This window comes from Triturus cristatus, chromosome 6 (assembly GCF_964204655.1).
Source record: "Triturus cristatus chromosome 6, aTriCri1.1, whole genome shotgun sequence".
NCBI lineage: Eukaryota > Metazoa > Chordata > Amphibia > Caudata > Salamandridae > Triturus > Triturus cristatus.
Genome location: NC_140589.1, coordinates 109,653,011 through 109,669,396, shown reverse-complemented (window position 1 = coordinate 109,669,396; position 16,386 = coordinate 109,653,011). Strand labels below are relative to the sequence as shown.

Sequence of the window (16,386 nt, the reverse complement as noted above, 5' to 3'; positions counted from 1 at the left end):
GAGATCAGAGAATTCATCAAATAAGTTCTTGTTCTGCCCAGTAGGCCTGCAGAAGAGATTGAAAGTGAGGGTCTGATTTGCAGGCTCTTGCTGTGCCCTGCAAATCAACAAAGAAGGACTTGTGGATGACAGCAAGGCTTCCTCCTTTGTGTGCCGTGCAAACAGTGGATATTGTAGGCAGTGGGAAGGTTGTCTAGGATTTCCAAAGATGTGAGGTGAAGTATGTGCGTTTCTCTCACGAAAAGGTTGCCAAGCTTGTGATAGGTAATGAGGTCTGTGAGGTATTGTGTGTGGAGTACTGCAGAGCGAGCACAAATGAGCATGAGTTGGAATGTGTGTTCTGTAGTTTGAGGGTGTTGTAGTAAGTGGGATGTGTATGAGGTTGGGTCTGTGTGTTCTGTGAATGCTGTGGGAATGTCTGGGTTGTCTACATCTAGGTGTGATCATATGGGCTAGGAGCATGGGGTGCGGAATGAGGCACGCTTATAATCTTACCTTGCAGGTTTCACTGGGACACCGCTTGTGGCCCAAAGTCCTTTCTGGTCCAAACAGGTATTGCTCATATCTGTGTCTCCTAAAGTGATGGGACACCCGAAAGAGTTAATTTAATTAAGAAGAAGGTAGGAAGTGATATCACTTCCAGTGCAGATGGATGATGGGAAATGCAGTGGTTTCACCTCCTGTGCAGATGGATGTCGGGAAATGAAATCCTCTTGCTGACTTCTTTTAAAGATGCTTTTGCACTTAAACTGTCATAGGTACATATTTAACCTTGTCGCATTGGGACAACAATGCAAAATGTCTATTGGAAGGTATTTGCCCGTCTTTTGATTTCTTTTCTCCAAATGTTGGAAAAAGCTCTATCAGTGACGGACTGAAATGCTGTTAAAATAGAACAAATGGAAACCAAAAGCAAAAAAATCAAGATTTTTCTGTCCTTTATTTTTGTGATTGATAAATAAAAAGCATTAACTATTTAGCATGAACATGAAAAAAAGCAAAAACAGCTTTCAAAGAGATCACTGACCCTGCCCATCCCACAGCATTGCAGATCTGTTCACCATGATTGGTGAAGCCAATCCACTCTGATCCAGGTATCAGTGCTCCACGCCATCCAGTTCTTCAAAGGGTGGGAAGCTGCTAAAGGATTAACAACAAGAGGTTATGAAGATGCAGGTCATAGAAAGATAAACACATTATATTGGGGTAGTACCAACCACACCTCACCTGCTAACAAATGTGACCTTCCAGCTGCGCCCCAAACATGTTGAAAGGGAGAGAGATGTCCACTCTTTAAGACAGCAGCATTCTCACAGCAAATGAAAATAAGATGCAGCATTTAAAATACATATACAAACCATGAATGGATAATGGGGCAAACAGTACACAACTTCAGAGTATTTGAAGATGATCAAGGACAAATATAATGAAAATCTTTATAAAAAAAACCATTAATAATATTTGGTCAGTTTGCCTGATAATCATTATCAATGTAATTACGTATGTTACAAATATCTTCAACCAAAGAGGCAATTTTAAAATAAAAACATTAAAAATTAACTTTTAGTGCGCTGAGGCATAGCTTCCATTTTGGACTAGATATTCACATAAAAATTATACTTAACAATAGCTCCATTTATCCTTTATTGACAAGAAACCTGAAAGCGTGAGCAAAATATCGTCAACCCTTCTTTCTTTCTTGTAGTCTATGTGTAGGTTTATGAGGAATTGACAGATGGTGCTCAACATTTTATGTATACTTTAAACACAAATGTTTTTCAAAAAATACCTCTCAATTAGTTCCTTAAATAAAATGTTGTACCATTTTTAGACAATATATACACATTGCAGAGCAAAGATATTTGCACTATTCACAATAAAGTCTTTTTAAAAGACATGTATTTTTCTTGATGAATGGAAAATATGTTTGCATTTAAGCAAATCTGTAAGTCCTCCATCAAGCACAGGGATACCACAGCATGGTAAAATACAATAACCCCTGTTCCACTCAGCTATGGCTCAGTCACTGAGATATGCTGCCTCTTCTGAAGAATCTTCAGGGCTGTTTGGATTGTCAACAATAGGATCAAGCACCAAGGATGACCGACCACCACTGCCTGTCACGACATTCCCAGAGACTTCCTTTGCTGTAAGAGTCCATGGTTCAGCTACTGTTTTTATCACAGCCTCAGAGGTCACAAAAGGGCTTTTTGTCCTTTCTATGCTTTCATTAAGAGTTGTTGGTAATAATTTGCTACGCCCACGTTCAACAATGTCAGAATATGTGCCAGCCAGGTTTGTCTCTACCTTGTGCAGGTCTTGTGCCGCGATGGCCAGAACATTTGGGAGCACCTTGTTTGGATGTTGCGTTTGCCATGGATTCTTGTCTGAAAGATCTGGACTCTGTTCACGTAGAAATGTTGTAGTCCTTTCAGCTTTGTCAAAATAATTTATTGCTTTGTGTTTCTCAACTTTTGACACCTGATCAGTCAATTTCACCACAGACTTATCTAATTGATCTTGCCCACTCGTTAATTGAGTATCTGAAACAGTATCTTTCAATTTTACATTTATTGTGAAGTTATCTGATGCATATGAGTTTCTTAAATTCAGTGCCGGGCTTATATTGGAGACCTCGGACATGGGAGCATCTTCCTCTGGTACCAGGGGTTCATCGGCTTCAGATACTTCAACGTCCAATTGTTGGGTCGATAAATCCAATTTCAAATTGTCTGGATTGTCCTGCCCATTTAGGCAATCCAGGACAGGCTGCTCTTGTTTGGCCTCATCTGTTAAAGTGACAAATGTGCCTGAAACATTTGATACCACAGGGGGTTGAACGCTTGGTGGCTTTTGGTATAGATCTATTTGTGTGTCCAACAAATCAGACTGTGGAGCAATGTCAAACCTTTTCAAATAAACGTAAGAGTTCCCCTTTGTCAAATCATCCCTGGGCATCTCATTGTCTGGAGTTTCATTGGGGCCCTCTGCTATTGGGAAAGATTTGTATTTCAGGCCAACATCAGCCTGATCAGTTTGGCTGGTATTCTCCTCTTCAAATTCCCGACAGACAGACAATGGTACTGTACCACTCATTTCTTGGTATCCCTCCCGGCTAAATATGGCAGTCCAAGGATCCTGTGTCCTCTGGCTTTCACTTGACCTAGCATTTTTTAACACATCTGTAGGCCTGTCATAAGTACTTGATCGTAAGTTACCCAAGGCTACCTCATTGCTCTGCTTAACTTGACTGCCAGAAGTTTGCAGAGGAGCTCCCACACCTATTGGGGTTTGAGATGGGGTTTGGAATGAACAGTTGGGTGCTTCTGAATTATCTCTTGGAATTTCCTTTGTCAACTCTTCATTACTTAATACCAGTGATGCTGCTGGGGTATGAAACTTGACTGTGGGTGGTTCTTGTTTATCAGAATTGAGGAAACCTTGCTTAGGCTTATTGAGATATCCCACTCTATGCTCAACCGCCACTCGCCAGGTTGGTTTAGGGGTTTGGTCAGAGAACTCGGGCACCAGTGCTTTCAGGCTGCTTTCAGCCTTCTTCAGAGGCACTAGGCCAATATCGGTTCCCTTCGGCTTAACTGGAACAAAAATGTTGTCTGGTTTAGATACATTTGTACCCAGAATAAGAGGCTTTGTGGTGGGAGTAGTTTTTATGGATAAAAATGTGTTCAGTGGAGCAGGTTTGAATATACTGGATGCGATAGCTTTTCTCGGAACCATGCTAGGGACTGGTAAATTGGGACGTATCTTGGATTGCACATAAGGAACAGGTTTCTTAGCAATTGTAATTGATATGGGCTTCAGAATCTCATCTTGTACTCGAGTAGTTTTTTGTGTGTCTGTGAATGAGTTCCCATCAACATCCTTATCTGCTGTATGTTCTTCTTCACTCTTTTCCAATTCCGATTCAGTGTCTTCCTGCTTTACAACGCTGTTTCTGTTAAGACTCTTTTGAGAAGTTTCTTTACTAATGGTTCCTTTGTTTTGCCCACATGTACTCTGGTCATTTACTTTCTTTGCCAACTTGGGGTCAGTGCCTTTTTCATCCTCTTGCAAGTCTTCCTGGAGTTTGTGTTTCATTTCTCGTTCACGACGGCGCTTTGCTTCCATGGCTGCAGCCAGACCTGCCTGCCTGTCCAGGTTTCTCCTCTCTTCATACAAAAGATGCTGATCTATATATTTCTGTGAGAAAAAAAACCCACAAGATTTTGACAAAATTAAAACAATTTATGTAGATTAGATTTGTGTATTACACCTTAAATTAACAATTAAGATCGAGGGCTGAATAAAACATAGGACAAGGTTATTCAGTATCAACATTGCACCACAAGAAACAATATACAGTTAGGGTTACTGGTGCAGAACTATAGGAAAGGCGTAAAGATGCAACAGTATTAGAAATGTACCTTGAGTGCGCTTACACAAAATTAAGTTATTACAGTTTGAAAAGGGGCCCTGGAGAGCAAAGCGGAGACTAGGCTTTACAATTACTACTTGCATTACAATTGAAAGTAATACATTATTTATGCCAGCTCAACTTGGAGTGGAAGGCTATGAGAAAAAACAGTTGAAAGTATTGGTGGAAAGAACATATGGCAACGGGTGAGGGTAGAATATGAACACATGCACATACAAGATAGGAGATTATGGCAAACCTTGTAGTTCTGGTTGTGATTAGAACATTTGACATGCTCAGTCATACCGATTTTATCCCCTGAAATCTCATCACACAATTTGCAATAATATGCTTTCAAGGGAATCACAAATTCCGAACCTAAAGGGAGCAAGAGAGCAGAGAAATTATAAAAATATAATAATAAAGAAACATCTAAATCATACCAAACAAATTGATGTTTTGTGTCACCACTAGGGTAGAAGCAATTTTCAACCTAGCGTCTTACGGACCTTTGCTTCCAATGTATATTTGATGCTTTGATTTCAGAGACCAGAGAAGTGATATCAGTACTACAGTATATGACAACAGTCATGCCATTGTGTGTGGATAATCCATTCATTCTTATGGAAAGACAGTGGCCCACAACCAGAGTTGCACTGTGATCTCAACATTACGAAGAATTCTCTTTTTATAGTTGAGGAAGGAGTGGCACAAGAGGATGAGAAATTGTCAGCAAACCGTTTTTAATCATACTACAAGTTATCACTTTTTGTACAAGTTATGGAAAAATACTGCTTTACTATGGAACACAGCTATGTCCCTGTCCATAGAACAGCCTTGTTTGTTCTTAAGGCTCTCAGAGACATACTTTTTGCAGTCGCAAAAGGAACAAGCATTTGCAATGCAATAGGTCTCGCATTATTAAAGTTTGAGCTATTGGCATTGCTAAGAGATCAGAGAGAGCAATAAATAAATATATATATATATATATATATGGGGACTGTTGTTTTGAAGTCGAATTGAGGGGCCTGACCCACTCGTGCACCCAACCTATCAAGGTAAAGGCTAATAGAGCGAAAAATGGGATGGCGCGAGGAAAGGATTCAGGCAGGGTGACATCCTGCCATGATCGTGCTGCTGAATGGCGTTTTAATTTCAAGTCATCACTTAAATATGAACATTGTGTAACTTTACCAACTCATTTGTCTGCCTTGAAAATAATATTCCACACCAACATCAGTGCGTGTGCTTAATGGAAATTACCTACAAGGCTTTTAACATCTGAGGACTTCCAGCTATTTCACGAACTGGCACACTGCACTGTGGGATCTGTAGTAAAGCAAATGCAGTCACGTGATCTAATCTGTTTAAGAGCACGCCCGAGCGCACCTGAGTGTTTGTCACTTCCATCTGTGAACAAGGCTAGTATGCCGAAACGTCGGAACATGGAAGCAGGCGCTGCTAAACTTGGAAATTAAACCTCTGTTGCAGTATTGGGCCTCACTTCTTTGCGTTTACAGGGGTTGTTTTGCTGGGCTGCTCCGTGCCCAGTGTGTGAGGCCGCCTTGAAGGGTCTTGGGCTCCAGAACGGGGACTGTTGTTTTGAAGTCGAATTGAGGGGCCTGACCCACTCGTGCACCCAACCTATCAAGGTAAAGGCTAATAGAGCGAAAAATGGGATGGCGCGAGGAAAGGATTCAGGCAGGGTGACATCCTGCCATGATCGTGCTGCTGAATGGCGTTTTAATTTCAAGTCATCACTTAAATATGAACATTGTGTAACTTTACCAACTCATTTGTCTGCCTTGAAAATAATATTCCACACCAACATCAGTGCGTGTGCTTAATGGAAATTACCTACAAGGCTTTTAACATCTGAGGACTTCCAGCTATTTCACGAACTGGCACACTGCACTGTGGGATCTGTAGTAAAGCAAATGCAGTCACGTGATCTAATCTGTTTAAGAGCACGCCCGAGCGCACCTGAGTGTTTGTCACTTCCATCTGTGAACAAGGCTAGTATGCCGAAACGTCGGAACATGGAAGCAGGCGCTGCTAAACTTGGAAATTAAACCTCTGTTGCAGTATTGGGCCTCACTTCTTTGCGTTTACAGGGGTTGTTTTGCTGGGCTGCTCCGTGCCCAGTGTGTGAGGCCGCCTTGAAGGGTCTTGGGCTCCAGAACGGGGACTGTTGTTTTGAAATATATATATATATATATATATATATATATATATATTTTTTTTTTACAGTTTTATATAGCAAGAACTTGACCCGAAGGTATCAGCGCGCTTAACATGGACACCCGTTGCATTACAGACGGACACATTCATTTTTAAGCACAGGGATATTAAGTGATTTGCTCACATCACAGGATGTTTGAGCCTCCGGCCAGACTTGAACTGGATTCCCCAGCTTTAAGTTAAGCTACACCCTTTCCCTCAATTTCTTGGCTCCGTGACACTACAGCGCTCCCTTGCATAGCGTCTGCAACGTGACCCGTTTAAACCTTTGCGCTGGGCCAGCTGCATCGCTACAGTCCAATGTAAAGGGACCGTAACAAGCACTCACAGAACGTTTCCCCAGTAACATTGATGCTCAAGGTGCATTTTCTGAATTTGTAGGACTTGCTACAAATGCCGAGATGATGGCCAGCAGGGCATCTCTTTACCTTTTCACTGCCGATTCTCAATGAACTACACTATTGACATTTTGACCTGCAAAAACGTGCGTGTAGCAGAATCACTTTGGGGCTTGGTTCTTTGAGTTTCACACTTGCAAAGCACATTGCTTTCCGAAAAAGAGTTTGAGGTATTGGCATTGTAAATCACTACTCATTTTATTTATGTTTTGGTTTTTAAAACATAACTAAAAGCATGGTCATTTGCAAGGCCAATAGCTTAAACTGAGAGGTCTTGGCTAAAGCCAGACCTAAACGTCTAGGTCTTCAAAAACACGAATGCAAAGCAGATGGATTTCCTCACAGTGAGCACGGCAGCAGTCAGTGGGCTGTAGGACAAGTGCTGCTACCACGTGGCCATACACAATAGGCCATGGATCAGGCCCTTTTGAAGGTCACCGGATCAGCTACCAAACATGATCCTGTTTGCAACCTGGCACCCTATTTGGTAGCATGCAGAATTGGCATCAACTACCCTCACCGGCACCAAGGAATGACAACCAGCACTTAGCCTGTAATACAAGGGCAGAAAGAATGTCAGTAAAAAGCGCAAACAAGCTTGCACCGGCTCAGCCACTACGCCAATAACGTGAGTGCGTTGCTTAAAAATTGTGCTCGAACTGCCCTAGGATTAATTAAGGAGAGTACCCGTAGCCAGCTATGTTGCCAGGCACAAGACAATATACTTTCTACGCGTTTCTCCTTACCCCCACCAATTGCACAAGTCAGGAGGGAAGCCAGATGAAGCGTGAAAAGAAATGTGTGAGGTTAAAGGAGACTGTAACAGAGAAAGCCCTTGAGGGAGGAAAAAAACAAGAGGTAAACGTTAGACGACAAAGCAAATGAAATGTGAGGTAGGGGAGAATAATCAATAGGGCGTGTATGTGTAGCTGAGGGAGCACAGCCCATGGAGAAACAGAAGGAAAAGGAAGTCTGCAAGGAGAGAGGAAATAAGTTCAGTGAGTAAAAGGAGTTAAAAGACGAACTGTATAAGGGAGGATAAAGAGAAAAGTTTGTGAGGGGGAGGAAATGAGATGTGAAAGTGAGCGATGAGAGACACAAGACCAAGGAAGGTGTTGAGGATGAACATGGGAACCCCAGGGGCGTGAGGATGCCTGCGAGGGGGGTGTAAGGTGGGGCTGAGGGTTTGCAAGGCACGCGAGAAGAACTGCACATGGGGACCGACCACATGAAGTTTATGATGGGAGATGTTACTGCGGGGCAGTCTGGTGGAACCAATGAAGTAGTGTCAGGGGTGTCGGGGACTTTGCAGCAGGGAAACATAAGACTGGAGAGAATAGAGGAGGGTGTGTTCGTGCGGGCAGAGGATGTGGGTGAAGGGGAGCGAGCGCCAGTAAGAGGAGAGTGCAGAGTAAGCGTGTGAGGGGAAGAGGAAGCCTGCGAGGGAGGGAGCCCGTGAGGGGAGAGAGAAGGGGGAGAGTCAGGAAGCGCGGCGGCAGTGGCGGAGGAGGAGGCGACGCTCACACACTGCGCCACTGGGAGCACCGTGCACGGAAGACAGTCAGTTTTTAAAGTTTGGAGTGAATAAATGATGCGATTCCTCTTAGCAGTTGTTGCATTTGTGTGTGTTTTGAGGTTGCAGTTTAATGTGTAAATTGTCGGCTGTCCTCCTGGATAAACACTTCCTGTTTTAATTTTCTTAGTGTGTTAACCCACTGTTACCCTAATCTTATCTGTGATTTATGGTTTCACATATTTACTCATCTCTGCCGAGGCTGAGGGCGTGCCCGATCGCAAAAGTGAAAGCTATGGCAAGCAAAGAAGCCCGCGAGTGGTGTGTGCGCGCCATGGTGAGCCATGTGGTTTCACTTATCGCGCCCGTGTCTGGGCACGATAATTGAAACCACATGAAGGCCGGTGCGCGTAATAGATACCAATAGGCCATGGGCGGAGCAATGCACCCGCCTTTGGCCAACAGCGTGATGTCTTAAATAAAAACACGAACGGAAAGGCCAATCGCGTAACACAAAAGAAAAGGCACACGCACGAGCATGTACAATTTCTAGGTACATTTTCAAACCCCCTACAAAAGGTCTCTCGCTGCACAAGCAGTGCTGCGCACTGCAATGCTAGGCGCAAGACCTAAAAACTACATATATCTATACCGAAGTCATTTCACTGAGATTTTGAAACAAGAGCCTGTGACTAAAATTAAAGTCAGCAAGGTCACAGATCACACCTTCAAAATGCAACCATATGGTATCTTCAAAGTAGCTATACAACAGTTGATGGCTGGCAAGACGCTGTGTCCTCCAGCAGGGCAATGTATACAGGATCCGCTTGAAAGGCGAAACGCTTCTAATCTTTACATAACCAAATAAACACAGACATCCACATTTTATCAACAATTGCAGAGGAGGAAATGTAAAGCGATCAGGGGCGGGAGCCTACCTTTTGCAGGGAGAGTTACTTTGGTGGAATCTTTTGTTGTTTCTTGATTCATTTCACTAAGGGTCTTCGAAGCCCAGGGTCGAGTGTCTGGATCCAGCGTCTATTTACAGCAACAGAGTTATACAAGCTAATAGTACAAAAAGGCTAGTGCAGATATTACTGTTATTACTCATACACATGATAAATACAATTAAGACTAATCATGTGAGCATTAATAGGTTACAAATATATGGCTCTTGCCTCCTTTATAACCTCAAACCCACACACCACCCTCCACACAAACACCTAAAGAACAGAAATCAGCTGTCACTAAAGCAGAAAATTTGAGAATAATCTTAGATACGGCCCTATCCTTTAAGCACCAGGTTACACCACTACTACCTCCACTTTCTACACCTTAAAAATGCTCAGGAAAGGTTTCCCATTTATAGCTCATGAGCTCCAAAAACCAGTGGCTTTTATTCTTCCTAAATTAGAGTATTGCAATGCCCTCTTTGTCAGTCTGCAGAAAGGACTTCTTGGTAAACTACAGGTTCTACAGTATGCTGCGGCTCGCCTAAGTAGGGATTCCCAGGCATCCGTCTGCCAAACAGGCACTCTTCTCTCTTCACTGACTCCCTATGAAGGAACGGATTGATTTTAAGGCCGTGTGCATCGCGTGCAGGGCCTTGCACAATCTGGACCAGAGTACTTAAAACACTGGCTCCACTGGCATGCCCCACTAGAACCCTTTGCTCCTCCACTGCCAACCTTGTCAAGGTTCCTCGATTTAGGCTATCAAACTGGGGAGGCAGAAGTTTGATTACCACTACCTCCACATTGTGGAACACCATTCCCCCGCATCTAAAATCTCCCCCGAACTGTTCCCATTCAGAAAGGCCCTCAAAACATGACTTTCTACTCAATAGGCACTTATCTGTAATAGTTAAAGGACTTACTGTAATTCTATCTTTCTGACAAAACTCCTCTCCCATCTCTGACTATTGGGCATAGACACCCTTGGGTAGTACTTTGTGATTTATGAATATCAAATATGTATTACAAGTTAATAGCTAGGTCTCATTTAACGTTCTGCTGCCCATAGCCACACTGCCTACAATAACAATGGCTTCTGTTCCAACACTTCAAAATACCATCAGCGTACTTATCCTTCATCCACTGTCCTTTTAGGGCAGTCTTCTCTGAGCTTCTTGGCTAATAAGCACCATAATTAATCCCTCTCACATGGACGTGCAACTGGCCAACGCAAAAGACAACTTATTAGTGCTTCTGAAATCAAAAAGGCATGAATCATGGCATCTGAGGCATTGCATTAGGTTTTACAAATGCATACCCTCTGTCACAGAACAAAGGATATAAACCAATGTTTTTTTTATATAATTAAAAATTATTCATCGGTGCATGCTGATGCAAGAACGCACGCAGAAAAGTATTAAAGGGAGCAGTTTCTCTCATACAATAAACGGGTAAAGACACTGTGGGACTCTTGCTCTGTAGAACTACTTCACCTGCCCTAACGTTTTAAAACAGCACACCATGCTGAAGAGACAGACATACCTGCTGGTGCTTTTTGTGGTGCAAATGAGAGAAAAAATCAAGCATTGACCCGCAGACAGTGTTGCATTCCCTGCACCAGTGGCTGCCAGCATCGTAATACTCGTAAACACCTGCTGCTTGCATGGCCGAGTGAGACGGCGACTTGATGAACTTCGAGGTTTTATCATTGGAACTTTTGGTACTTTGGCAGGATCCCTAAAATAACAAGTAGACATCACAAACAGAGCAAATATTACTCTCAAATGCAGCACAATCTACTTCATAGATACTTGAAGCTTTGACAAGCTGATACAAATGCCATTAAAGCACTTACAAAATGAGATCCACTTCTAGTCCAACCAATGCCCAAAGGCTGCTCTCAATTAAAGTAATTCAAAAGAGTGATAGATGACTGGGTCTCTGTCAATATGCCTAGATATGCGTGCCGGCCTCATAGGCATTTTAAGGTAGGGAGGGCACTTTGGGCTCCTTGGATATAATGTTCCACATTTGGGAAACGCACACACTCCCCACAGACACTACTATGAACAGCATCTCTTCTGCTATCCTTGGAGTACAGTTGCCCTAAGTACATGCGATTAATTTCTGCAGCTTGGCTTGGAGACTCGATCGAGGTTAACTGAAGAAGCAGCGTTTAGGTAATATATAGGAGGTGTGGCACGAACTACATTTTGACACACAAGAATCTTCTAAACCACGAGATTCCAATCGCTATATAAATCTTTAAACAGATTGTCAATGACATATAGAATATTGCACCCATATTGACAGTGCGGAGGTGAAGGCAAATGTTTTCTTAACTCTTAATTGGACCTTTTGTAGAGTTAAACAACCCTCCAGCAATGGGCCGTAATTGGCTTCTGTGGATCTGCTACATTTGGGTCCACTGATTTATGGCAACTGGAGAGAATTGCAACTCCTACAATATTTTATCCTCAAAAGTTAGTCCTGGCTGAGGTCTACGCTCTCCTCCTGTGGGGCTGGAGGAGTTATAATCTTTCCTGTGGAGAGGTGTATGAAGATCTTTTGCTGCCTAACATGGGGCTCCTCCCGGACCTCAAGGGTGAGAGGGAGCTCATTAAAGTTTCAACTAGGCATTGAGGCTGGAGGTTTTTCTGGAGCCAACTGTGAGGGCGTCTTTTGGGGCAAGGAATGGACCCACAAACGTCTGTGCCTCTTTCGGATAGTCTTGGGGGTTGAAGGCCAACTCTCTTATGGGAGTGGCACTCTGCCTCGGTATGAGAATGCTTTTAGGGTCGCTAACTGTGGGTGAGGTTGACCCTCAAGTGACTGTGGAGAAAAGGAGAGCACTGGAGGGGTTGATCCTCAAGTGACTATGGAGAAAAGGAACACCTGGGTTTTTATCGTGGGACCGGTGCTGTGGCGCAATAGGAGTACCTCCCCCCTCTAACTTGACATGTCAGAGGACAAGACCTCATTACCCTGAACCAGCAGGATACCTGAAGGACCGCTCTTTTTGTGCTCCTCACCCTCAAGTTCCTTGGTCTAACAGTTCTGGTTCTTCGGATGGGTCTCAATGCTGCATTTTCTGGTATGCCCCTTTTGTGTTCATGGTGATATTGGATGGTGTTTTTACACTTGAACATATTATATGTCGACTAGGTCAGCTACTCATGCCCTAGAACAGAGGTCTTCAAACTTTTCGATGCCGAGACCCCCTTGTCAAACTTTTTTAGGCATAAGGACCCCCTTCTGACTGAAATTTCTATAACCTTGTACTCCTCATCATCGACAAATGTAAACGCCCCCAATTCCTACAGGAAATAATATTTACAGTGGGGAAACAATATTAAACTGTGTTTAGCAAACCAAAGGTCAGTGAGCGTGGAAGTGTAGTCAAAGGTGTAGCTAAAAACAAAGGGCCTCATTTACGAGGAATTGGCGTATTTATGAAATATGATGCATTCCTGTCCTTTCCCCTCGCATTGGAGCACAAATTGCTGCCCGGCACCAACACAGGCAGGATTGTTGTTGTACAGGAAGGGGCCCCTCCTTCACAAAAACAATCCTGAGAGGCCTTTTTCTCTTTCTATGTGAGCTGCAGAATGCAGCACACATGGAAAGAGGAAACAACAAGGAGAAATGAAAGCATCTCTCCTCCGTACACCTCCGCTGGGGAGGCATCTGTTTTTGATGCTCCCCAGGTTTACCTGATTTTGTAGATAAGGGGCAGCATCAAAATCCATGGGTGTTGTGTGGGAACCCACACAAAGCCCATGGAACACCTCCTTGAAGCAGAGTATTTCAAAGCACTAACTTGCGCTGCTATGTCTTACTCCATATCTTTGAGGCCTGCAAGGCCATGCAGGGGGACTGCACCGCCTCAGTGGTATGGTTGAGAGGCTTGCGCCACTGGAGGGTCAAAAAAAGTGATGCTCTGGCGATGCAAGCCTCTCATAAATAAGCTCCAAAATATTCTGGGCCTTACTTATGAAGGCTTGCCACACTTTTACGCCACCATTGCGTCATTTTTTGTGACGCTGTAGTGGCGTAAATAATGTGCCAGGTTGCGCCATATTTACAAAGTGGAGCATTTAAGCAGATGTGTCACTTTGTAAAGGCCTGCACTACATTATACCTATGTCAGGTATAATGTTTGTAGGGTTGGCGTTCCCCCGCAATAAAGGGTCGTAGAAGTGACACTTCTAGGACGCTACTGTGTCAAATCTATGAGATTTCACTGCGACACTTCTAGGACGCTACTGTGTCAATATCTTACACCTGGCTCACAGCAGGCGTGAGACTAACGCAGGCCCTTTCACATGGGGCTTGCCCCATGTGAAAGGACACATTGCTCGAGCTGCGTCTGTTTTCGCCCCATGTGAAAGAACACTTTACTGGAGCTGTGTCTGTTTTCAGACACACCCCAGCAATGTGTCACTTTTGTCCCTACATACGTTAGAAATACTGATGTATCTGTAACTCCTTCCAACATGGTGCACCATACATTAAATGCGGCACATCCATTGTCACAAGGAAGGCGCAGTGAAAACTGTTGCATCGCTGTTTTGTCGCAGCGATGCAACAATTTTTATAAATGAGGCCTTCTGTATGTTTTTGAGGTCTTTCACCATCAGGTATCTACATAAAAAATAATGGCCAGTGTAAATGAAAAATAAATTTAAAAGTTGTTACTCAGTGCAAAATGCACTGTAGTACATTATGAAACCTCTATTAGTGAATGCACTGCTGAGGTCTGTGTGTAACCAGAGAGCCACAGAATTAAACCTTGATTGGTGCAGTGGAGAACAGTGACGTGTATTTTTAGTGCTCTGAGGTCACAGCCTGTGACAGAAAGCACTGTGAATATGCAAGTCATTATTTTATACTTACATTACAGTGTAAGATAGAATGCTGCAAAAGGTGGAAATAGTTTTACGATAAAATGGTGCTTCCGAAACGTAGATTTTAGTAATACCAGAGTGTATGTAATGCAAACTTTTTTTTCCATTGCTGTCCCTTCAACACCTCTTTAGGGGTACTAAGGGCTGTGTAAATGCAGTTAAAATTAAAAGCAAGCACTTCCCAGCAAAATTGTTAACGCTTTGCACTTCCACTCAATAAACCAAATCTTTGTCATCACAAAGCTTGGACTGATTTGATTAATTAAAGCCAGAACTGCTCCCAAGCATCCCTTACACTTTTACCTTTGCATTTCATCCAGAGAAGTAGCTGATAACAATGTAAATTGGCCGTCCCAGGAGGGCTGTCTTTTTTCAAAAGGAAAGTATACGTTTTGACTTGAAGGGACAAGTGAAGCTGGGAGTGTGCGACCCCCTTGCCAGGACTCCGGGGCCCCCCTGGCGGTCGCGCCCCACAGATTGAAGACCTCTGCCCTAGAACCAGGCAGAGGTTAAAGATCCAATGCTGATTAGACCATGGAAATCTTGCATTTAGGAAAAAAATGAAAGGGCGCTTTCTTCATAACACCCTTCCCCAACAGTCATTCTTCATATGATCTGATTTCCACTGAAGAAGCTGTGTTGAGTAGGTTCAAGACCAAATACCACAAGGTCACTGACGCAGTAGAGAGTTCTTTCATCAGTTCTTGATGACTGACACCAAAGATTCGGGAGATCTTGTTGATGGTTCCAAAGCTGGAACGTCAGAACCCAGTAGCAGAAAAAAACAAACTAATGTGGATTGTCTGTCCTGGTGTATTGAGGGCTAAGGGAGGACCCATGACTGAAGCTTCTTCGAAGAAAAAAATACTTGTAAGCGTCAGCACGCAACACTAGAAGGCAGGAAAAAGCAGTGCATGAGTTATCAACAGCCATGCATGCTACATACAGTTTCCTGGCCAGTTTACTAAACAGAAAGTATTCCAACTCCCATTTAGTATTTGTAAGATATTTGCAATTAATCTGATAGAATAATTTTTATGTCGGCCCTCTTGATCACAGATTCGAGAATCAAAGTCTATTTTCCGTTGCTTCACCACCTGAACGAATGTCGCTGCGCACTAAATCAACTCTCGCCCAATAACAACTTTTGTGGCATACCAAGCTATAATCCAGGATTTTTATTTTTCAGCATTGTCCTACAAATAGCACTTTAGGGCATTTTGGATACAGATTTTTACTACTGGGTCTCGAAGAGTCATTTTGTTGCTTTGCCATGGAGGTCCCACAGATGGGATCTTTGAGTCACAATCTAATAATAGAGGGGTCATACACGACTGTAGTACCTATCCTGGCGTCCAGATCAAACACAGCTAATGAGTGATTAACCAGGAAGAAGTCTATTCTGGTATAGGATTTGAGTACATTTGAATGAAATGTATAATCCATATCAGAGGGTGACGGCTTTGCCATATATCTGCTAAATTCAAATCCTCTATGCCTTGAAGCCGTGATGGCAGAGTAGCTGCAAGTGCCATTTAAGGTTTGAATGATCCAGGCTGCGGGGGAACGGTGGTATTATAGTTGGTCCCTGGTAGAAGACAACACCACCCCCTCCTCCTCTGCAGAAGCTATATACAGTTGGGAATAAGTCATTATAGAACTCCTCCTTCCCAACATAGGGAGCAACTTAAGTTGACTACCCTCTACCTTGACTGTTATACTCTATTTAGACTGCCGTGTCGCTTAAAAGACCCACAGGCCAGCGAGGGGTGGTAAGACTTTGATGAAGCACTATGGTTACTATGCCTACATATGTAACTGTGCTGGTACCATTTTTCCAATAGGTTACCTTTCAAAGGTAAACAAGCATTTACAATGCAATAGGTCTCACATTATTCAAGTTTGAGCAATTGGTGTTGTATTATTTAGCAATGCCAATAGCTCAAACTTAAATAATGCG

General features: G+C 43.2%; 1 protein-coding gene across 8 annotated transcripts in view; it reads right to left on the bottom strand.

Annotated features, from left to right (window-relative positions):
* Nucleotides 1-921: 921 nt before the first annotated feature.
* The window catches only part of LOC146816470 (uncharacterized), a 219,433-nt gene continuing 203,968 nt past the window's right edge, over nt 922-16,386 (bottom strand). For 4 of the 8 annotated variants that reach the window (XM_085610301.1, XM_085610302.1, XM_085610303.1 and 1 more), the window contains 4 exons: nt 11,062-11,256; nt 9,505-9,604; nt 4,674-4,792; nt 922-4,200 (listed from right to left, as the gene is read on the bottom strand). In XM_085610301.1, coding sequence (XP_085466427.1) covers nt 2,020-4,200; nt 4,674-4,792; nt 9,505-9,604; nt 11,062-11,256 — 2,595 coding nt within the window. In that variant the 3' untranslated portion in view covers nt 922-2,019. The remainder of the gene's footprint in view (nt 4,201-4,673; nt 4,793-9,504; nt 9,605-11,061; nt 11,257-16,386) is intronic. The other 4 variants (XR_014962909.1, XR_014962911.1, XR_014962910.1 and 1 more) reach the window with 2 other exon arrangements.